The sequence below is a fragment of the Nymphalis io genome, chromosome 19 (genome assembly GCF_905147045.1).
Source record: "Nymphalis io chromosome 19, ilAglIoxx1.1, whole genome shotgun sequence".
NCBI classification, from domain to species: Eukaryota; Metazoa; Arthropoda; class Insecta; order Lepidoptera; family Nymphalidae; genus Nymphalis; species Nymphalis io.
Genome location: NC_065906.1, coordinates 4,882,956 through 4,906,172, shown reverse-complemented (window position 1 = coordinate 4,906,172; position 23,217 = coordinate 4,882,956). Strand labels below are relative to the sequence as shown.

The 23,217-nt window shown below is 33.6% G+C and overlaps 3 protein-coding genes and 4 long non-coding RNA genes across 9 annotated transcripts; 3 read left to right on the top strand and 4 right to left on the bottom strand.

The window, feature by feature from the left end:
- Positions 1-5,910: 5,910 nt before the first annotated feature.
- On the bottom strand, positions 5,911-6,310 carry LOC126776194 (uncharacterized). The gene is made up of 3 exons (XR_007669936.1): positions 6,248-6,310; positions 6,071-6,154; positions 5,911-5,984 (listed from the first exon to the last, which is right to left on the bottom strand). It is a non-coding gene; the product is annotated as an uncharacterized LOC126776194 (long non-coding RNA).
- A 169-nt stretch (positions 6,311-6,479) lies between these two features.
- LOC126776195 (uncharacterized) lies at positions 6,480-6,879 on the top strand. Its single transcript, XR_007669937.1, has 3 exons — positions 6,480-6,542; positions 6,636-6,719; positions 6,806-6,879. It is a non-coding gene; the product is annotated as an uncharacterized LOC126776195 (long non-coding RNA).
- Positions 6,880-8,368: 1,489 nt separating this feature from the next.
- Positions 8,369-11,104, bottom strand: LOC126776169 (NADH dehydrogenase [ubiquinone] 1 alpha subcomplex subunit 11-like). Its single transcript, XM_050498468.1, has 6 exons — positions 10,958-11,104; positions 10,716-10,828; positions 10,350-10,453; positions 9,458-9,567; positions 8,700-8,906; positions 8,369-8,592 (listed from the first exon to the last, which is right to left on the bottom strand). The coding sequence occupies exons 2-6, from the start codon at positions 10,797-10,799 to the stop codon at positions 8,369-8,371; spliced, it is 729 nt and encodes a 242-aa protein (XP_050354425.1). The 5' UTR covers positions 10,800-10,828; positions 10,958-11,104.
- Positions 11,105-11,825: 721 nt separating this feature from the next.
- LOC126776065 (uncharacterized) lies at positions 11,826-13,200 on the bottom strand. The gene is made up of 3 exons (XR_007669931.1): positions 12,919-13,200; positions 12,456-12,644; positions 11,826-11,863 (listed from the first exon to the last, which is right to left on the bottom strand). It is a non-coding gene; the product is annotated as an uncharacterized LOC126776065 (long non-coding RNA).
- Positions 13,201-15,517: 2,317 nt separating this feature from the next.
- Positions 15,518-16,892, top strand: LOC126776138 (uncharacterized). The gene is made up of 3 exons (XR_007669935.1): positions 15,518-15,799; positions 16,074-16,262; positions 16,855-16,892. It is a non-coding gene; the product is annotated as an uncharacterized LOC126776138 (long non-coding RNA).
- A 721-nt stretch (positions 16,893-17,613) lies between these two features.
- On the top strand, positions 17,614-20,789 carry LOC126776136 (NADH dehydrogenase [ubiquinone] 1 alpha subcomplex subunit 11-like). Of its 2 annotated transcripts, XM_050498436.1 has the most exons (6): positions 17,614-17,760; positions 17,890-18,002; positions 18,265-18,368; positions 19,151-19,260; positions 19,812-20,018; positions 20,573-20,789. In XM_050498436.1, the coding sequence occupies exons 2-6, from the start codon at positions 17,919-17,921 to the stop codon at positions 20,611-20,613; spliced, it is 546 nt and encodes a 181-aa protein (XP_050354393.1). In that variant the 5' UTR covers positions 17,614-17,760; positions 17,890-17,918; the 3' UTR covers positions 20,614-20,789. The 2 variants fall into 2 exon arrangements, with proteins under 2 accessions (XP_050354393.1, XP_050354392.1); XM_050498435.1 differs by having other exon boundaries at positions 17,614-18,002.
- A 64-nt stretch (positions 20,790-20,853) lies between these two features.
- LOC126776137 (protein max) lies at positions 20,854-23,174 on the bottom strand. Of its 2 annotated transcripts, none has more exons than XM_050498437.1 (5): positions 22,994-23,174; positions 22,848-22,916; positions 22,575-22,691; positions 22,121-22,244; positions 20,854-21,685 (listed from the first exon to the last, which is right to left on the bottom strand). In XM_050498437.1, the coding sequence occupies exons 1-5, from the start codon at positions 23,033-23,035 to the stop codon at positions 21,522-21,524; spliced, it is 516 nt and encodes a 171-aa protein (XP_050354394.1). In that variant the 5' UTR covers positions 23,036-23,174; the 3' UTR covers positions 20,854-21,521. The 2 variants fall into 2 exon arrangements, with proteins under 2 accessions (XP_050354394.1, XP_050354395.1); XM_050498438.1 differs by having other exon boundaries at positions 22,581-22,691.
- Positions 23,175-23,217: the final 43 nt, after the last annotated feature.

The following is a 23,217-nucleotide window of genomic DNA, read 5'->3' as shown; positions in this document are numbered from 1 at the left end:
AGCGGGTTTAGAAGGGGACAGTCGTGCTTAGATTGTTTGACTAGATTAGTGTCTCAAGTCCAGATAGGTTTTTCAAGAAATATTCCTACGGTAGCCTGCTTTCTTGATATTGAAAATGCCTATAATAACGTGTCTGTGTATGAATCGGTTAGAACCCTGGATGAGTTACAAATTGGTTCTAAAATATGTAATTATTTATGGTCATTTTTGAGTGAGAGAAAGCAAAGAATTAAAATGGAAACAGGGAACAAGGAACTTGTCAGGTGGACTAATAAAGTTCTAGCACAGGGCGACCTGATATCACCTCTTATTTTTAATATTGTTACTCATAAAATCTGTCAAGTGTCATTAGCTACAAATGACATTACTCTTTCACAATATGCTGACGATTTTGTTTTCTATATGAGTTTAAATAATCTATCAACGTCAAATCGTTATGCAAAAAACTCTAAATTTAATTATTTCAATTTTGACTCAGTTGAGTTTAGTAGTGTCTCCATTAAAGTCAAAAATATGTCTCTTTAGTAGAGGTCATAGACGACAAACTTTTCCTTGAAAGTTATGGGAGTACAATTACAGCAGGTGGAAAATCTAAAATATTTGGGAATATGGCTTGAGAGATCACTTCGGTGGACAAAGCACATAAATGAAACTTAATAGAATATCTAAATTTATAAATATTTTAAAAATTTTAGCGGGGTCATCCGAATCGCCTACGTAAAATTTACATATGCTTAATACGGTCTAGAATAGACTACGGCAGTTTTATTTATGACAAAAGTAGTAAAGTTAATTTATCTAAGCTTGATAAAATTCAAAACCAAAGTCTTAGAATAATTGGGGGATTTATAAAAAGTACTCCTATTCATGTAATGGAGAGCGAGTTAAGTATTCCCCCATTATTCATAAGAAGGCAATTTTTAGCAAACAAATACTTTTTAAAAGTGCAATCTTGCTCAAACAATGTCACAATAGATCTTTTAAATAAACTAGGTACACATTGTTCTAACAATTATTGGCAAAAAAAAGGAAACCTGTATTAGCATTCAGATTTTTAGAGACAAAAGATATCAATATAGCCAGTAGTAATACACTTGAAATGGTTTTATTAGATACGTGCGTGTCGAGAATAAATTTACAAAGTTGTATTAAGCATAAACTACCTAATGTCATTTATAATAAAAAATATACAACCGGATTATTCTGAAGTTTTAATTAAGTACAAAAAAGAGATTTATGGTAATTGGAAAGAGTATTTCGATGAAATATCTAAAAATAAAGGAATTTGGTATCGAACAATTTAAATTGAGCCTCCTCACATACCTTGGTTTAACAAAAATAAAATAAAGAGGTTATATATTATTACAGCTCATCGTCTGAGATCTGGGCATATCCCATCAAAAAGCTTTGGTTTCTTAATATAAAAAAAAACGATTCTCCTAATTGTGATAGATGTGGACGTATTGAAGATCTACATCACTTGTTGATGGAATGTCAAGACACAGAATCAGAGGAAGTTACTCTTAAATAATCTAAAAGTATTTTTGTTCGATGTTGGATTACTTCAGAGCATTCTAACAGATCCTTTATCAGAATCTGCTAGGATGCTCTTGGAATTTTATCTAATAGCAAATAGAAGGGACAATGGGATTGACGTGCCTGTGTAGAACAAAAGTCCCTAAATTAAAAAAAGAAAAAAAATAGCCATATTAACTATGGTATGGCCAGCTGACGTCGGTAACCCTCCGTTATTATAATTTTGTATATAATCTGAAACGAGTATAAAAACCAATATACGAAATGTACAAACATACATTCAATGCCAATAATCCACTATATTCAACGAATATACTTAGATAAAGGAATATATTTAATCGCTTAAAACTGGCATGCGTCGGTAAGCGACCGGCGCCTGCTCAACGATCAAAAGGACTACCGAACAACGTAGTGCTGCCATCTCTCAAACCGAACAGATAATGAATGTCGAAACAATTAATGCAAATTCGATAACCATTATTTATTTTATAATTCGGTTAAATTAGGTAAAATAAATACGACAGAGCGTCACGTTAGCATGCGAAAGCGATCCCGTGGCGCTCCTCGCTAAGACGGAAAGGGTACCGTTGGTTTTTCGGTGGGTATTCCGATGATCGAGGCCCACTCGGCGCCTTGGATATCACCCCACTGTTTCCGTGGGGAGAAACGCGTAATGCGTATTTCCAGCGTTAAAAAATAAATAAATAAACGGTAAAATAAATACAATATTTTTGCGGTTTAACAGCATAACAACAAACGATATGACTTTGATACTGTGAACAAGTTTAGTACATGTAAACAGTTCAAAAGTAATTGACATTAAAAGAAGATTAAGAAAAGTAAACTGACATTACAAACAAATTAACTAAAACAGGTAAAAATATGCTAGTCCGTTTGACTACAGCACATTACTCTTAAAACTAACAAATCCTACTGATGGTTCTATAGCTCTTTGCTAGTGAACCATATTCACTTACTTAAAAACTAACCTCACAAAGATAAAAATATAGCTCATTGATTATGTCTCTGCTTGGGACCATAGATTTATTCTTCCTAGCCTACAATGTCATTCTAAAATATACCAACAGTCAGGACAAATTTAACAAATTAAAACTCATTACAATCCGGACATGTTTTTATGTTACAAAATCTAAAGACAATACTGAACCATTCAAAGATACCAACCGCCAGGGCAGCTATTACACTCTCAAATATTCTCAGCGGCCCGGACTTCACAAACACCAACAACTCATAACAAAACTAAACAAAGCTAGTCAACGACTCAGCACATACTACGAAACCAAACGACAAACACTCAAGTTCAGAAAAATATAAGCCATATTAACTATCTGAAATGAGTATAAAAACCAATATACGAAATGTACAAACATACATTTTTTTTTTTTTTATATCGCCGGGAGGGCAAATGACTCTACTCCACCTGATGGTAAGTGGTAGTAGAGTCCAAACGCGACGACGGCCAGTACAGACGGGAAAAACGTTCTGCACTAGCCGCCTTCGCCCTGCCGGCCCGCAAGATGCCTCTTCACGCCTCATTTGAAGGAACCCGGGTTGTAAGAGGAGGGGAATACGTGAGCTGGTAAGGAATTCCATTTTTTGGAAGTGCGACAAAGAAAGGAGTTGCCAAATTTCTTTTTCGCGATGGAATTGATGTCACAGTTAGGCGGTGACATCGAGAACCAGCTCGCGTGGACTTAAGAAGGAAGGGGGAAGCAGGAATTAGAGAGAATAATTCCTCAGAGCACTCGCCGTGATACAGTCGATAGAATGCCAATAATCCACTATATTCAACGAATATACTTAGATCAAGGAATATATTTAATCGCTTAAAACTGGCATGCGTCGGTAAGCGACCGGCGCCTGCTCAACGATCAAAAGGACTACCGAACAACGTAGTGCTGCCGTCTCTCAAACCGAACAGATAATTAATGTCGAAACAATGAATGCAGATTCGATAACCGTTATTTATTTTATAAACCGGTTAAATTAGGTAAAATAAATACGACAGAGCGTCACGGTAGCATGCGAAAGCGATCCCGTGGCGCTCCTCGCTAAGACGGAAAGGGTACCGTTGGTTTTTCGGTGGGTATTCCGATGATCGGGGCCCACTCGGCGCCTTGGATATCACCCCACTGTTTCCGTGGGGGGAAACGCGTAATGCGTATTTCCAGCGTTAAAAAATAAATAAATAAACGGTAAAATAAATACAATATTTTTGCGGTTTAACAGCATAACAACAAACGATATGACTTTGATACTGTGAACAAGTTTAGTACATGTAAACAGTTCAAAAGTAATTGACATTAAAAGAAGATTAAGAAAAGTAAACTGATATTACAAACAAATTAACTAAAACAGGTAAAAATATGCTAGTCCGTTTGACTACAGCACATTACTCTTAAAACTAACAAATCCTACTGATGGTTCTATAGCTCTTTGCTAGTGAACCATATTCACTTACTTAAAAACTAACCTCACAAAGATAAAAATATAGCTCATTGATTATGTCTCTGCTTGGGACCATAGATTTATTCTTCCTAGCCTACAATGTCATTCTAAAATATACCAACAGTCAGGACAAATTTAACGAATTAAAACTCATTACAATCCGGACATGTTTTTATGTTACAAAATCTAAAGACAATACTGAACCATTCAAAGATACCAACCGCCAGGGCAGCTATTACACTCTCAAATATTCTCAGCGGCCCGGACTTCACAAACACCAACAACTCATAACAAAACTAAACAAAGCTAGTCAACGACTCAGCACATACTACGAAACCAAACGACATACTCTCAAGTTCAGAAAAATCTGCACAATCTGCATGACCATCAACGATAGCTTCACGACCGTGAACTAACATTAAAGGAGTAAACGAAGTGACATCATTCATCGAAGTGTTCATTGCAAATTGAATCAGTACCGACTAAAGAAAAAACGGCTGTCATAACAGTACGGTTATAACGCTCAACAGTATTTTACTATGGACAATACACAGGACCAAAATGAATTTGAGAAAAATTATACTTAGACAGTAACAATTGTAATTCATTACCTACAGCCACCACGAATTTATACCTCATAAACTAACTCATCCTTATGAAAGAAATTAAAATTAATTGGACGATCCTTCATTTAAAAAAAGTATTAAAGCGTATGATACAATAGCTAAAAGCAAGAATTAAACTTAAATGATCACAAGCCGCAACGCTTAACAAAAATATAACACAGTAAGAGACTTAAAGTAAGTTAAATAAACTTAACCTTAAGCTAATGCCAGACACAATAAAATAATAATATCAGCAACATTATAAAATAAGTATGAAAATAGGAGTATAGAATGCAATGCAGTTAAAGATGCAAACACTCAAACAAAAAAAAAAAAAAAAACAAAATTCTAACTTATGACAAACTTTTTGAGAGCAAAAGATCACAAAAATGCTAAAAATACTGTCAAAGGCCTCAAACGTTGAGTGCCAAAATTGTCAAGGGGTGCACGTGTGTAAGGGATTCGGTCCACCAAGACTGCTACATTAATTAACCTGTCATAAAGATTATAAAATTTTAATAATATAATTTACAACATAAACATCAGGGGTGGGCCGTTGACAGTATCTGGTCAATTAAGTTCACATTAATAAATTAAAATATTATAAGTGTTGTAGCTGCAGGTGAGTTGGCATCGGTTAAAATTTAGATACATTTAAATAGATAAGCAGGATAGTGTAAACCCTGAACGCAGCGTCACAATGAGTGAGCAAATAAATAAAAGCAGTGCGAAGCAGCAGAAAGCACCAGCAGCAACAGCAGGCCACTGGACAAGCAGCCTCTCCTCTACAAAACAGCAGAGCCTCCAACAGCTCCAAATCAGCAACAATTCGTCAGTTGAATCCACCGAACAATATTATATTACTTTGTAATGTATACAAAGTATATATTAAATTTAAAAAAAACAGCCTGTGAACAAAACATCATATTACCTATCTTGAATAAACACTAAGAACGTCCTAAGAGTGCCCTAGACACAGGTATAAAGAAAAATAAGTTATTAAAATCAAGTGATAACTTAGACAATTGAGGTTATTATAGTTAACTGTTAAAGTTTCAAAACATGGAAAATTATTCCTTAATTAGCAATAAAATTATGTTAAAAAGCAAGAACTATATTTAAATTAATGAAACAAAGCTTTTAAACAATTCGAATCATATTATGATTTGACCCAGATCATTTAATACATTGACGAAGTGTATGTTCAGTTTTTGAATAAAATATAAAGAAATTGATAAAAATAAATCCTGACTCACGTGGGATATTGATTATTGAATGTAATTTATGCATCAACTCACCTCAGGAGTGTTTAAATATGTTGAAAGAAGGCAATATATGACTTATATTGCATGTGGCACGGTTTTGATACAAAGACTGGAATTAAACGAAGAATCGATTAAACACCACTCAAATAACAAATAATATGCCTCGACTAATCGAATACAATGTGTTTTACTTACGGTTTGGTATCCCGAACCTCTCAAATAAGTTTTACGAAGTAGATGACGTAGGTAACCCTCCGTTAGTATAATTTTCTATATAATCTGAAACGAACATAAAAACCAATATACGATATGTACAAACAATTTATTCAATGCCAATAATCCACTACATTAAACGAATATACAGGTACTTACAAAAATGAATATATTTAATCGTTTAAAGCTGACATACGTCGATAAGCGACCGGCGCCTGCTCAACGATCAAAAGGACGACTACCAACGTAGTGCTGCCATCTCTCTGTAGAACGTAGAACAAACTTTTAGTTTCTCTGTCTACGCCTCTATGGAAATCAGAGAAACTAAAAGTTTGTTCTACGTTCTACAGAGAGATGGCAGCACTACGTTGGTAGTCGTCCTTTTGATCGTTGAGCAGGCGCCGGTCGCTTATCGACGTATGTCAGCTTTAAACGATTAAATATATTCATTTTTGTAAGTACCTGTATATTCGTTTAATGTAGTGGATTATTGGCATTGAATAAATTGTTTGTACATATCGTATATTGGTTTTTATGTTCGTTTCAGATTATATAGAAAATTATACTAACGGAGGGTTACCTACGTCATCTACTTCGTAAAACTTATTTGAGAGGTTCGGGATACCAAACCGTAAGTAAAACACATTGTATTCGATTAGTCGAGGCATATTATTTGTTATTTGAGTGGTGTTTAATCGATTCTTCGTTTAATTCCAGTCTTTGTATCAAAACCGTGCCACATGCAATATAAGTCATATATTGCCTTCTTTCAACATATTTAAACACTCCTGAGGTGAGTTGATGCATAAATTACATTCAATAATCAATATCCCACGTGAGTCAGGATTTATTTTTATCAATTTCTTTATATTTTATTCAAAAACTGAACATACACTTCGTCAATGTATTAAATGATCTGGGTCAAATCATAATATGATTCGAATTGTTTAAAAGCTTTGTTTCATTAATTTAAATATAGTTCTTGCTTTTTAACATAATTTTATTGCTAATTAAGGAATAATTTTCCATGTTTTGAAACTTTAACAGTTAACTATAATAACCTCAATTGTCTAAGTTATCACTTGATTTTAATAACTTATTTTTCTTTATACCTGTGTCTAGGGCACTCTTAGGACGTTCTTAGTGTTTATTCAAGATAGGTAATATGATGTTTTGTTCACAGGCTGTTTTTTTTAAATTTAATATATACTTTGTATACATTACAAAGTAATATAATATTGTTCGGTGGATTCAACTGACGAATTGTTGCTGATTTGGAGCTGTTGGAGGCTCTGCTGTTTTGTAGAGGAGAGGCTGCTTGTCCAGTGGCCTGCTGTTGCTGCTGGTGCTTTCTGCTGCTTCGCACTGCTTTTATTTATTTGCTCACTCATTGTGACGCTGCGTTCAGGGTTTACACTATCCTGCTTATCTATTTAAATGTATCTAAATTTTAACCGATGCCAACTCACCTGCAGCTACAACACTTATAATATTTTAATTTATTAATGTGAACTTAATTGACCAGATACTGTCAACGGCCCACCCCTGATGTTTATGTTGTAAATTATATTATTAAAATTTTATAATCTTTATGACAGGTTAATTAATGTAGCAGTCTTGGTGGACCGAATCCCTTACACACGTGCACCCCTTGACAATTTTGGCACTCAACGTTTGAGGCCTTTGACAGTATTTTTAGCATTTTTGTGATCTTTTGCTCTCAAAAAGTTTGTCATAAGTTAGAATTTTGTTTTTTTTTTTTTTTTTGTTTGAGTGTTTGCATCTTTAACTGCATTGCATTCTATACTCCTATTTTCATACTTATTTTATAATGTTGCTGATATTATTATTTTATTGTGTCTGGCATTAGCTTAAGGTTAAGTTTATTTAACTTACTTTAAGTCTCTTACTGTGTTATATTTTTGTTAAGCGTTGCGGCTTGTGATCATTTAAGTTTAATTCTTGCTTTTAGCTATTGTATCATACGCTTTAATACTTTTTTTAAATGAAGGATCGTCCAATTAATTTTAATTTCTTTCATAAGGATGAGTTAGTTTATGAGGTATAAATTCGTGGTGGCTGTAGGTAATGAATTACAATTGTTACTGTCTAAGTATAATTTTTCTCAAATTCATTTTGGTCCTGTGTATTGTCCATAGTAAAATACTGTTGAGCGTTATAACCGTACTGTTATGACAGCCGTTTTTTCTTTAGTCGGTACTGATTCAATTTGCAATGAACACTTCGATGAATGATGTCACTTCGTTTACTCCTTTAATGTTAGTTCACGGTCGTGAAGCTATCGTTGATGGTCATGCAGATTGTGCAGATTTTTCTGAACTTGAGAGTATGTCGTTTGGTTTCGTAGTATGTGCTGAGTCGTTGACTAGCTTTGTTTAGTTTTGTTATGAGTTGTTGGTGTTTGTGAAGTCCGGGCCGCTGAGAATATTTGAGAGTGTAATAGCTGCCCTGGCGGTTGGTATCTTTGAATGGTTCAGTATTGTCTTTAGATTTTGTAACATAAAAACATGTCCGGATTGTAATGAGTTTTAATTCGTTAAATTTGTCCTGACTGTTGGAAATTATATTATAGTTGTAACGCAATACTTACTATCCCTTGGGTCTGCTAAATACGTATAATCATGTTTCCAACTACGGATTGTTCCCATATGTCCTGGGACTTGAGGTACTAGAGTGTAATTATTTTCAATTGCATTCTTCTTAATCATGCCGATGACTCCAAGACCTAGACCTCCTAATAACACTGCGTGATTGCTGCCTAAATAGTACGCCAGAATTGGCCCACAAGCAAACCCACCTATAAAAAAGAATTTCATTATTTTATTGCAGTTATATAAATACGAATAATTTAAATTAGAATACATAAATGTGAATCTTATGCTATAAATACTTAGTCCTCGCGGTAAAAAAATATACTGCGGAGTAGCGTGGCGTATTAAGATATAAATTATTCTCGAACAATTCAATGCCGAGTCTCCACTACATTGATCGGCGTAAATCATTTGTGCTTTGTAAATTACCTAAATTAAAATATCTACAACAATTAAATATAAACAAAAAAATATGCACATAACAAAAGTAAAATTTCGCATTGTACTAGAGACATTGTAGTTAAGGAATCCCACATTGTGTCAATCTTCACGCATTGGAGCAACGTGGAATGAGCTCCAAGCCTTTTCCACTTAAGCAGAGGATCCCTTAGCCCAGCAGTTGGACATTCACAAACTATTGTAAGGGCAGAGTTTACCTAGTGAGTGATTGACTGGTAGTTTTCTTGCAGTTCTTCACTTGCAGTTCTATACGATCGACTAATTACTACATTTCATTAAAACATTTGTATTAATTTACCGATGAAATAGTTTAGTATATCATCTTTTCCTCGTAATAGTTGAACTCCATTAGCAACGCTTGCGAAGGTTGCTCCCATCATGACTAGTGGTACTGTGTGGTAGGCATACCTTTTTAAAGTGAACGAAAAATATTACGACAAATGTTATTGTAAAAGAGTAAAGTATTATTATTAGTTAAAGTACATATAAACTAGAACGTAAGAATTGATTAAAATAACAATAATATTGTGAGTGAGTAAGCAAGAGTAAATAATGGCCCAAAGACAATATCTTAGTTCCCATGCCTGGTGGCGAAGGTGATCCATTTGTCAGCCTGCCTACGTATTGTAAATAGAAAAAAAAGATGATTATCCACCAAAATCGAATGATGAAATAGACATCGCACCTAAGTTTGCACACAACTTTGCGTAAAATCGTATCTGCTACTCAGTTACATAGGGGACAGTTTATTTGTTCAAGCAGTGGATAACTCAGAATAGCACCCGGCTTCTAGGGTGTAACCGGGTCTTACCCACTAAATTCAGAGGCTGCTATATCGTGTCGATATAATGCATCCATGGACCACCTAATCTATCCTGGTGAGGTTATCTACTGTTAGGAAGCCGAAGGAATGTTAAACATTATCTAGTAGTAAGTTTATTTAATGTATATACACAGATGATTGAAATTTTATCGTCACTGGCGCAGCCCAGATGTATGCGTAATTTCATCTTAATCGTTCGATTTTTTTAAAAATTAATTGCATGCCAATGTTAGATATAACCAAAACCAATACATACAAGTAAAATAAAATTAAAAAAAAATTAGACGTTCACATTTAGTCTATTTTAATATTATTTATACCCAACATATTTATATATACTTATGTTTGTAAAGTTGTGTATGCTAACCGTCTCATAATAGGCCCCAAGCCAACAGCGTGCGAATACATTAAGACATCGTAAGTAGACAATATCAAGCCAGCTATACCTCCGTATCGACTCGTTACTAGAATCTAGCACATTGAAATATTTTATAAGTGTAATATAAAAGTAAATACAATATGAAAAAGTATGAAATGTTTGCCCCTGACCTTGATTATATTGAAAATTGTACAATAACAAATATATCCAAAAAAACCCACCGAGTTTCTTTCGCCTGGACTTCTCAGGTCAGGTTAATCAAAAAGGTCAATATGCGTAGTGATTAAATAATTCTCTAAAAATTTTTCTAAGCTTTGTTTTTGAGAAAGTTAATAAAAAAAAAAGAAACTTTACCTTGTCGAAAACATCACAGCCGTCAGGTGTATCATAATAACGGTAATATTTACGTTTAGGTCGATCCTTACACTCACAAGACATTTTTGAATATTTAAAAAAAAAATTGATACCTAAAATTTTCGATGACATAAAATATCAAAAAATCTTTTTAAAAAAATTTCCGGACAGTTAAGATAAAAACTGTTTTAAAATAGTTATAGCATAGTTACTTATTGAAATCAAATTAGTTCGATAAGTACCCCACAGCTGCGCAATGCCTTCCTCTCCTCATAGGTTTATCACGTTTTCGAGAAATAATAGGAATTCCATGCACAATATACGGCCGAAAGCGGAGGACATCTATAAAACAATGTGCTATCGCTTAGTTTTATAATCTTATTATTGCACACAAATGATCATATGAGGAGTAAGCTTAGCTAAACAAAAATTAAAAAAAAAGTTTATATATAAAAGCAGAATGAAGATCAGGCGCAACGGTTTTCATATTAAACCAGTAAACTGCGTAGCTCGCTATTAAGAATTTATTAACAAAATACTTATTATAAAGGAATTTACTGGATAGTTTAAACTCAAAATGATGAGTAACAATTATACTTTATATTGTTTTTATTTTTTATTTTTATTTTTTATAGAATATTAAGGCGGACGAGCATATGGGCCACCTGATGGTAAGTCATCAGGTCATGGTCACCAACGCCCATAGACATTGGCATTGTAAGAAATGGTTAACCATCGCTTTCATCAACAATGCGCCACCAACCTTGGGAACTAAGATGTTATGCATCTTGTGCCAGTAATTACAATGGCTCACTCACCCTTCAAACCAGGAACACAACAATACCAAGTACTGCTGTTTTGCGGTAGAATATCTGATGAGTGGGTGGTACCTACCCAGACGAGCTTGCACAAAGCTCTATCACCAGTAAAGTTTATGTATAAAAGCAGTCTTAGATAAAATAGTTAATATTAAAAAATATATATACGTAAGTATATATCCTTATCATTTTAAACATTTAAATAAGTGATAGAATTATAAAAACTTTTTCTATTTACAATTATTTTATAATAAAGTTAATAAATTAAGTTACATTTTTCTTGATGAATAAAATAAATTCGATTTTCAACGGACGAGAAGTCGTTAATATCTATAACAAAAATATGTTATTTAATATATAAAATATAAACACGCGAAGATTTTTACAAACAGCATAGTGTTTCATGACATGTAATATATCTTTCGTGTCTAACTATATCTAATTTTGCAATTGTATATTTATAACTGCCTGCGCTTTAAAAACTGCCATTTCACACGCGTTGAAAATTTGGATTATTTATATCAGTTATATACACATATCGAGTAACTAGTAAAGATAAAATGATGAATGTCTAATTAGCTAAATACTAGAATAGTTTGCCATATTCGTTAATTGTGACTACTCAGGGTCATTTCTTATAATATTTGTCAATAAAAAAGCTGCCTAAAGAATAGAAGAAGATATTAGCGCGATAAAAATATCATCCATTAAACTCAGATTTATAATAAAATAATTTTGTAAGGACAATGCAATGCATTCGTTTGAAAAAAAGTAAGAAATAAGATGTGAAAATGTGACCCAAAGATTGGGCTCAGTGGCTTGCTTTGGGAGATGCAGTCTAAAAGGAGATGAACACGACCTGACGATGGTGAATATTTGAAAAAAGAATACCCTTTTATAATAATAGAAGAATACTTACTACCTTATGTATTATAAATATCATTTGAAGGAGTTGCAGGAGGCTAGGAATTTTCGGGCTCAGCTTTTATTCGTTTTGATGATTTTGATACTTTGCTATTTCGTCTTTTTCGTGTGTTTCCAACAATAATATCATTCTCTTCATTACTTTGCACATCTTCCCAATCAGATATGCGTTGTTCGATAGCTTCAACTGAAATTATTATAAAATGTCAGCAACGACTACACAAATACAAATAGGTATATCATAGAAACCATCGAAGTGAAGAAAAATTAAGGAAATCAGCAAGTAAATGTCACAAAACAACGATATCTTTCAGACAATTTAGGGTGGGCGACATTTTATTATTATATGCGCCTATTTCTGGAGTAACCAACTAATAAAAATATTCAAAACAAAGGTATACACTCTCCATTACTATTTAAAATATATGAAGTAATAAAAAATTGAATCGTTTGAAACTCACTTTGTCGCATTACACCGTCTCAATTCAGCAATATTGTTTGCAGTGTTTTTTTCAGTAGTCTTTCGAATTTGACTGATGACGGCGGCAAAGATTTCCGAGTTGTTCATCCTTGGAAGCCGGAATTTATACAACATATTAATATAGACAAAAAGGCCTTTACTTTGAAGTCTAAGGAAATAATTTGTGGAGAACACACACACACAATAATAATATTAATTACAACGCAACACCCGAGTGAACGATGTTATTAAAGAGTACCAATAGCCTGTGCCTACGCGCCGCCTACGATAGTCGCAGCGTGCAGTGACTATTTATTTACGCTACCCTCAACTTGCGATATTACGATCGTCCTTAAATAATTTCTTTTCTCTTCTCTTTCTTTCTCTTTCTCTCCATTTAATTATATATTAATGTAATTCCAAGTATTTATTCTGTGATGTGTAGAAAACAGTTTAATTAATAAATACCAAATAACTAGGTACGCTTTTTTTTTACGAGGAGGAAAGGCATTTACGCCTCCCGCCCGGACACGACCGGTACGGGTATGTGGGACTCACGGGGTAGAAGGCCACCGTCCTACCCACTAAAACCTTCTCAAATCAAATTCAAAAATAAATTATACAATAAAAAGGGGTTAGAAACATTAAATTGTGTCAGAGCATGCATTTTATGATGAAAACACGCACTAAGAAAGGTTTTTTTCCATCTCTGAAGGGATGAAGTAAGGAATGAACAGTTGTATGGAAGCCCGTCATTTTCAAAGTTAGAAGTATAAAATTTCATATACAAGCTTCTGGTTAGAAATAAAATAAATTCGCAAATCAGAGTTTTCCTAAAGTCACCACGTAATAGGGCTTGAAAGTTTGTTTGGTTAAATAATCGGTTGAGTCTATCAAAAGTTATACAAACGTTACGTTTTTGTCTTTATAATATATGTATTTGATGGCGGTGTGCTATATTTCTGAATCGTGTAACCTTATAAATTTTAATTTATCAATATTTTATTAAAAATAAATCATCAATATTTTATTTTTAATAAAATATTGTATTTATTTTACCTAATCTAATTACCGTAATTTTTAAAATATCGAATCGGCATTCATTGTTTCGATATTTGTTATCTGTTCTGTTTGAGGCGTAGATCAATCAATGGTCCTCCTGGCTGGCCTAGGCCAGTCTGGGTACGGGCCTCGGGGTTGCCCCCCCTACCCGGGATGGTCCTCCCCGACGGTTCGACCGTCGTGTCGATTCTTTTAGGCCCATAGGGCCAGGGTCGTTGTGACCCAGTGGCTATCTTTCTTCAATGGTTGGTTGGTTGTTCACTGGTTATGTCGTCCTACCGCGTCTCCAGATCGTCGTCTTCCTCTTCACCGATGCCTGCATCGGCGCTGATGGTCGGCGACAATAGGAGCTCACGAGGTAACGGACGCCCCTCAGGTGGTCTGGCATGAAGTGGTGCTATACCGTGGAGGTGTACGCTCGCACTGCTATCTGCCTTAGCAAATAGCGAGCGAGCGAGCTTGCGGACGAACTCCTCCACGGTGGGCGTCCTGGTGTCTCTATGGATGACATCATTTCTGACGTACCTCGGAGCTCCTACAATCAAGCGTAGGCATCGGTTCTGTTGGATCTGAATCCTCCGCTTCTGGTACGCTGAGCAGAGTGCGTACCAGGCGGGGGCCGCATACGTCAGGCGCGAGCGGACGTAGGCACCGTAGACCCTCAGTCTGGTCTTTAATGGAAGCCGCGACGTGAAGAGGGTGTGCAGCTTAGACCGGGCAGCCGCGGCATGACTCACCACCTTATTAACGGTGGGTATCATGCGCAGCCTGCGGTCCAAGTGACACCCCAGGTAGCAGACTGAGGTCTGCCATCCCACGTCCTGGCCTCGAAGGGTGAGCCGACGCATCGGCTTGTCAGCACCGACAAGCAGAGCGGCCGTCTTATCGACGTTGACAGCCATCCTCCACTTGTCTAGCCAATCCGGTATCAGATCCAACACTCGTTGCATCTTATTTATTGCGACGATCTGGTGGTAGGACGACGAAAAGAATGCGCTGTCGTCCGCGTACAGGGCCAGCAACACATCCTCTTCACCCTCACGCAGATGGTCGCGGAGGGAAATGATGACGGGCTTCCATACAACTGTTCATTCCTTACTTCATCCCTTCAGAGATGGAAAAAAACCTTTCTTAGTGCGTGTTTTCATCATAAAATGCATGCTCTGACACAATTTAATGTTTCTAACCCCTTTTTATTGTATAATTTATTTTTGAATTTGATTTGAGAAGGTTTTAGTGGGTAGGACGGTGGCCTTCTACCCCGTGAGTCCCACATACCCGTACCGGTCGTGTCCGGGCGGGAGGCGTAAATGCCTTTCCTCCTCGTAAAAAAAAAGCGTACCTAGTTATTTGGTATTTATTAATTAAACTGTTTTCTACACATCACAGAATAAATACTTGGAATTACATTAATATATAATTAAATGGAGAGAAAGAGAAAGAAAGAGAAGAGAAAAGAAATTATTTAAGGACGATCGTAATATCGCAAGTTGAGGGTAGCGTAAATAAATAGTCACTGCACGCTGCGACTATCGTAGGCGGCGCGTAGGCACAGGCTATTGGTACTCTTTAATAACATCGTTCACTCGGGTGTTGCGTTGTAATTAATATTATTATTGTGTGTGTGTGTTCTCCACAAATTATTTCCTTAGACTTCAAAGTAAAGGCCTTTTTGTCTATATTAATATGTTGTATAAATTCCGGCTTCCAAGGATGAACAACTCGGAAATCTTTGCCGCCGTCATCAGTCAAATTCGAAAGACTACTGAAAAAAACACTGCAAACAATATTGCTGAATTGAGACGGTGTAATGCGACAAAGTGAGTTTCAAACGATTCAATTTTTTATTACTTCATATATTTTAAATAGTAATGGAGAGTGTATACCTTTGTTTTGAATATTTTTATTAGTTGGTTACTCCAGAAATAGGCGCATATAATAATAAAATGTCGCCCACCCTAAATTGTCTGAAAGATATCGTTGTTTTGTGACATTTACTTGCTGATTTCCTTAATTTTTCTTCACTTCGATGGTTTCTATGATATACCTATTTGTATTTGTGTAGTCGTTGCTGACATTTTATAATAATTTCAGTTGAAGCTATCGAACAACGCATATCTGATTGGGAAGATGTGCAAAGTAATGAAGAGAATGATATTATTGTTGGAAACACACGAAAAAGACGAAATAGCAAAGTATCAAAATCATCAAAACGAATAAAAGCTGAGCCCGAAAATTCCTAGCCTCCTGCAACTCCTTCAAATGATATTTATAATACATAAGGTAGTAAGTATTCTTCTATTATTATAAAAGGGTATTCTTTTTTCAAATATTCACCATCGTCAGGTCGTGTTCATCTCCTTTTAGACTGCATCTCCCAAAGCAAGCCACTGAGCCCAATCTTTGGGTCACATTTTCACATCTTATTTCTTACTTTTTTTCAAACGAATGCATTGCATTGTCCTTACAAAATTATTTTATTATAAATCTGAGTTTAATGGATGATATTTTTATCGCGCTAATATCTTCTTCTATTCTTTAGGCAGCTTTTTTATTGACAAATATTATAAGAAATGACCCTGAGTAGTCACAATTAACGAATATGGCAAACTATTCTAGTATTTAGCTAATTAGACATTCATCATTTTATCTTTACTAGTTACTCGATATGTGTATATAACTGATATAAATAATCCAAATTTTCAACGCGTGTGAAATGGCAGTTTTTAAAGCGCAGGCAGTTATAAATATACAATTGCAAAATTAGATATAGTTAGACACGAAAGATATATTACATGTCATGAAACACTATGCTGTTTGTAAAAATCTTCGCGTGTTTATATTTTATATATTAAATAACATATTTTTGTTATAGATATTAACGACTTCTCGTCCGTTGAAAATCGAATTTATTTTATTCATCAAGAAAAATGTAACTTAATTTATTAACTTTATTATAAAATAATTGTAAATAGAAAAAGTTTTTATAATTCTATCACTTATTTAAATGTTTAAAATGATAAGGATATATACTTACGTATATATATTTTTTAATATTAACTATTTTATCTAAGACTGCTTTTATACATAAACTTTACTGGTGATAGAGCTTTGTGCAAGCTCGTCTGGGTAGGTACCACCCACTCATCAGATATTCTACCGCAAAACAGCAGTACTTGGTATTGTTGTGTTCCTGGTTTGAAGGGTGAGTGAGCCATTGTAATTACTGGCACAAGATGCATAACATCTTAGTTCCCAAGGTTGGTGGCGCATTGTTGATGAAAGCGATGGTTAACCATTTCTTACAATGCCAATGTCTATGGGCGTTGGTGACCATGACCTGATGACTTACCATCAGGTGGCCCATATGCTCGTCCGCCTTAATATTCTATAAAAAATAAAAATAAAAAATAAAAACAATATAAAGTATAATTGTTACTCATCATTTTGAGTTTAAACTATCCAGTAAATTCCTTTATAATAAGTATTTTGTTAATAAATTCTTAATAGCGAGCTACGCAGTTTACTGGTTTAATATGAAAACCGTTGCGCCTGATCTTCATTCTGCTTTTATATATAAACTTTTTTTTTAATTTTTGTTTAGCTAAGCTTACTCCTCATATGATCATTTGTGTGCAATAATAAGATTATAAAACTAAGCGATAGCACATTGTTTTATAGATGTCCTCCGCTTTCGGCCGTATATTGTGCATGGAATTCCTATTATTTCTCGAAAACGTGATAAACCTATGAGGAGAGGAAGGCATTGCGCAGCTGTGGGGTACTTATCGAACTAATTTGATTTCAATAAGTAACTATGCTATAACTATTTTAAAACAGTTTTTATCTTAACTGTCCGGAAATTTTTTTAAAAAGATTTTTTGATATTTTATGTCATCGAAAATTTTAGGTATCAATTTTTTTTTTAAATATTCAAAAATGTCTTGTGAGTGTAAGGATCGACCTAAACGTAAATATTACCGTTATTATGATACACCTGACGGCTGTGATGTTTTCGACAAGGTAAAGTTTCTTTTTTTTTTATTAACTTTCTCAAAAACAAAGCTTAGAAAAATTTTTAGAGAATTATTTAATCACTACGCATATTGACCTTTTTGATTAACCTGACCTGAGAAGTCCAGGCGAAAGAAACTCGGTGGGTTTTTTTGGATATATTTGTTATTGTACAATTTTCAATATAATCAAGGTCAGGGGCAAACATTTCATACTTTTTCATATTGTATTTACTTTTATATTACACTTATAAAATATTTCAATGTGCTAGATTCTAGTAACGAGTCGATACGGAGGTATAGCTGGCTTGATATTGTCTACTTACGATGTCTTAATGTATTCGCACGCTGTTGGCTTGGGGCCTATTATGAGACGGTTAGCATACACAACTTTACAAACATAAGTATATATAAATATGTTGGGTATAAATAATATTAAAATAGACTAAATGTGAACGTCTAATTTTTTTTTAATTTTATTTTACTTGTATGTATTGGTTTTGGTTATATCTAACATTGGCATGCAATTAATTTTTAAAAAAATCGAACGATTAAGATGAAATTACGCATACATCTGGGCTGCGCCAGTGACGATAAAATTTCAATCATCTGTGTATATACATTAAATAAACTTACTACTAGATAATGTTTAACATTCCTTCGGCTTCCTAACAGTAGATAACCTCACCAGGATAGATTAGGTGGTCCATGGATGCATTATATCGACACGATATAGCAGCCTCTGAATTTAGTGGGTAAGACCCGGTTACACCCTAGAAGCCGGGTGCTATTCTGAGTTATCCACTGCTTGAACAAATAAACTGTCCCCTATGTAACTGAGTAGCAGATACGATTTTACGCAAAGTTGTGTGCAAACTTAGGTGCGATGTCTATTTCATCATTCGATTTTGGTGGATAATCATCTTTTTTTTCTATTTACAATACGTAGGCAGGCTGACAAATGGATCACCTTCGCCACCAGGCATGGGAACTAAGATATTGTCTTTGGGCCATTATTTACTCTTGCTTACTCACTCACAATATTATTGTTATTTTAATCAATTCTTACGTTCTAGTTTATATGTACTTTAACTAATAATAATACTTTACTCTTTTACAATAACATTTGTCGTAATATTTTTCGTTCACTTTAAAAAGGTATGCCTACCACACAGTACCACTAGTCATGATGGGAGCAACCTTCGCAAGCGTTGCTAATGGAGTTCAACTATTACGAGGAAAAGATGATATACTAAACTATTTCATCGGTAAATTAATACAAATGTTTTAATGAAATGTAGTAATTAGTCGATCGTATAGAACTGCAAGTGAAGAACTGCAAGAAAACTACCAGTCAATCACTCACTAGGTAAACTCTGCCCTTACAATAGTTTGTGAATGTCCAACTGCTGGGCTAAGGGATCCTCTGCTTAAGTGGAAAAGGCTTGGAGCTCATTCCACGTTGCTCCAATGCGTGAAGATTGACACAATGTGGGATTCCTTAACTACAATGTCTCTAGTACAATGCGAAATTTTACTTTTGTTATGTGCATATTTTTTTGTTTATATTTAATTGTTGTAGATATTTTAATTTAGGTAATTTACAAAGCACAAATGATTTACGCCGATCAATGTAGTGGAGACTCGGCATTGAATTGTTCGAGAATAATTTATATCTTAATACGCCACGCTACTCCGCAGTATATTTTTTTACCGCGAGGACTAAGTATTTATAGCATAAGATTCACATTTATGTATTCTAATTTAAATTATTCGTATTTATATAACTGCAATAAAATAATGAAATTCTTTTTTATAGGTGGGTTTGCTTGTGGGCCAATTCTGGCGTACTATTTAGGCAGCAATCACGCAGTGTTATTAGGAGGTCTAGGTCTTGGAGTCATCGGCATGATTAAGAAGAATGCAATTGAAAATAATTACACTCTAGTACCTCAAGTCCCAGGACATATGGGAACAATCCGTAGTTGGAAACATGATTATACGTATTTAGCAGACCCAAGGGATAGTAAGTATTGCGTTACAACTATAATATAATTTCTCCATAGAGCTGTTTGAACAAGATACTTGATATTTGTAATTTTATAGTGCGATTTTGTTTCTGAAACCTTGTTGAAACGAATTAAAGTATTTTTTTTTTTAAATTGTAAACAACATTGCGATAGAACTGTAACCTGTACTGTAAACGGTAACGTGTAACTTGTTTTTTTAAGAGCTGATGTTTTAATAACACTCAATAATTTAGCCCAGTCAAAAAGTATTTAATTCGAAATTTTACCAAATTTTAGTTTAAAAAAAACTTAAATCCTAAAATGGAAACCGGAAATATTTTTTTTTGAACTCGATCTAAAATTTTAACCCAAGACCTTCAATCTACAGGCTTATATGCTAGCCACTAGAATGACAAACTATTATAGTAATTTAACCCTGTGGATGTAAATATCGTAAAAAAATATATAATAATAAACTGAATATTGGCTTTCCATAGACAATAGATAGCACTATATTCAATTTTATTAAAATTACCTTACATATTGTAATAATTGTTTTTCGTTTTTACAGCTGCCAAGCACACGTGCGGGACCAAAAATCCATCGGGATAATTTGACATAAACCATATATATGCATGTTGAAATTTCATCAAATTTTACTATATTTATAAGCATGTACTTTTAACATGCTTTTTAATTTAACTTTATCATTATTTCGTTCAACGTTCTACAATTTGGAATCATGAATATTTGTCTCATCGTTTTAATCAGTATAAAATTAGTATAACCATTTGACCATCTACTTATTAATATACTCAAATATGTATTGAATGTTTAAATAAAACAATTAAAAACAGGAGTATTTTTATATTACTTCTTAATCTATTTTATTTTAGTCTTCTAGAACTGAGGCTAAAAACGTAATTACTGTTGTAACTAAAACATTTTATTATATAAATCAAAATAATCCAATTTGAATGTAAACATTTGATCATAACATTATAATTATTTTATTATACAATGTGACAGGAATGTGACAATATGAAAAATAATAACAAATATGTTCAAGAAGACTAACATTACTTAAATAACCCCATGAATATTCTTATTGTCAACCCAAATAATTTTGTACTCAATAATAAAAAAAAAAAATCGATACTTTTTTTACGTCATCCCTCCAAAAGAAAATAGTCAATACAATTGAATGTATAAATTAGCTCACATGTTGAAAACAGATAATAATCAAATATTAAATTGAATGAAACTCCAATATTAATTTCTATAAAGCTTGATTTTGTACATTAATATTAGGTTATTCCATAAGAATATTCAGCTTAAAATATTCTTAAAAAATATTATTGCTAGACCAAAGTGTAAATTAGAAGGCAATTTTTAGTTAAAAAAAAACCACAGAATTGGTTCTTTGGTAAAAATAGATCTCAAAATATATTGATTTATTAAAATAGCCATTACAGCTAAATTGCCTTATACTTTATCATTTGGATTATTTATTATTATAATTACACATTAACACTGTTTATTTTGAGTTTCTTGACTCTCCTAGTGGTACCTTCTCCGTCCGAACTGTCTGTGTCATGTGAACTGCCTTCTGATTTGATTCCAATACCTAGTTCATGTGCGTCCATATAGTTTCCAGTTGCTCTTGCTTTTTCAAGTACTCGTACTAAAAAAAAACATATGAATAATTATAAATATTTTACATACAACATAGAATGGTTCACTATAAATATTAATATAAGTTCCGCATGCATTTACAATCTACTTTAATACTCCCGATTTGAAATTTATATATTTTATGTAATGATAAAAAATCAAATGCAGTTTAATAAAAATTTGAGAAAGAAGACTGTAAAATGAGAACTCAAGGCTACATGTTCTATCCTAAACATTTTTTAAAACAACACAAACTCTTTCAATAATTTTTTTTAATGTATGAACCATAAACATACTAATATACTTTATTATACTTTATCATACTCACCAGCCCCAAAATTACATACTAACAGATGAACTTATAATAAAGCTTGTAATTAAAACATTATACATTTAGAACTTTAATAACATTGAAATTAATAATAATTAATAAAAACAACGTTACTCTGTGTCTCTAGTATGCTGTTTTGTCTTTTTAAATCATCAATGTCCTGTTGGTGAGCGTTGTTTTTCCGCCTCATGAATTGTATATATTCTGCAGCCTTTTTCAAAATTTGTGCACGACTTGCCTTTAAAAAATTAAAGTATATTATCAATATGTTATGTACATTATATCTATTTTGGCTCTATTGTGTAAAACTTGGAGATCTTTAACATATGAATTTTCCTATAGTTTTTGTTTGACTCAAAATATTTGGGTTTAGTTTTTGAGTGTTTTGTTTGATTCAAAACATTTGGTGTTGTTGTGCAAACAAACATTTTATTAGATTTAGATTTACCAGTTTGTTGTGCTATAGGTTCCCATATAAATAGCTTTGTTTCACACATTCATATTCCATGATATTAAATGATAATAAAAGTTAAACTATTTTATAAGAGAATAATTTATAAATATATACACTTGCCACTTTTTCTCCTTGAAGTGCTGGTACAGAATCCCTCAATGATGTAAAACTGTCTTTTATGTGATCTCTTCTTTTCCTCTCTAATGCATTATGGTGTGCTCTTTTTTCTGCCTTAAAATTAAAAGTTTGTTTCGGTGAGATCATACTATAGGTATTGAGATTTAAATAAAACCAAATGTTCACTAACCATAACGTCACCTTGGATGCACAAACACCACCAACAATTAGATAAATATTTTAAATAAATTAAAATTCATAATGTGCTACCTGAGAATAATATCCACTTCCACTTAAGCTACTCCTGGCGTGTGGTCGAGAATCCGAGTCATTTTCAGCCTGCAAATTACATAAACATGATAGACAATAAAATAAACACGGTCTTGATAAGTAAAATGAATCAGGAAAACACCTACATCACTTTCAATATCAATGTCGCGATCGTCGTCACTCATCATTTTTAATAGTTTTTCTATTCACTTCAAACTCAAAAAAAATCGTAGGAAAACATCAGTAAAATGGTTACAGACACTTTAAATTATGTATTTTTTGTCGTTTTCACATCTAAATTTGCACAAAGGACGCGTGACAGTAAATGACAATGACAAATTTGACTTGAGTGTTGATATTCGAAATCATT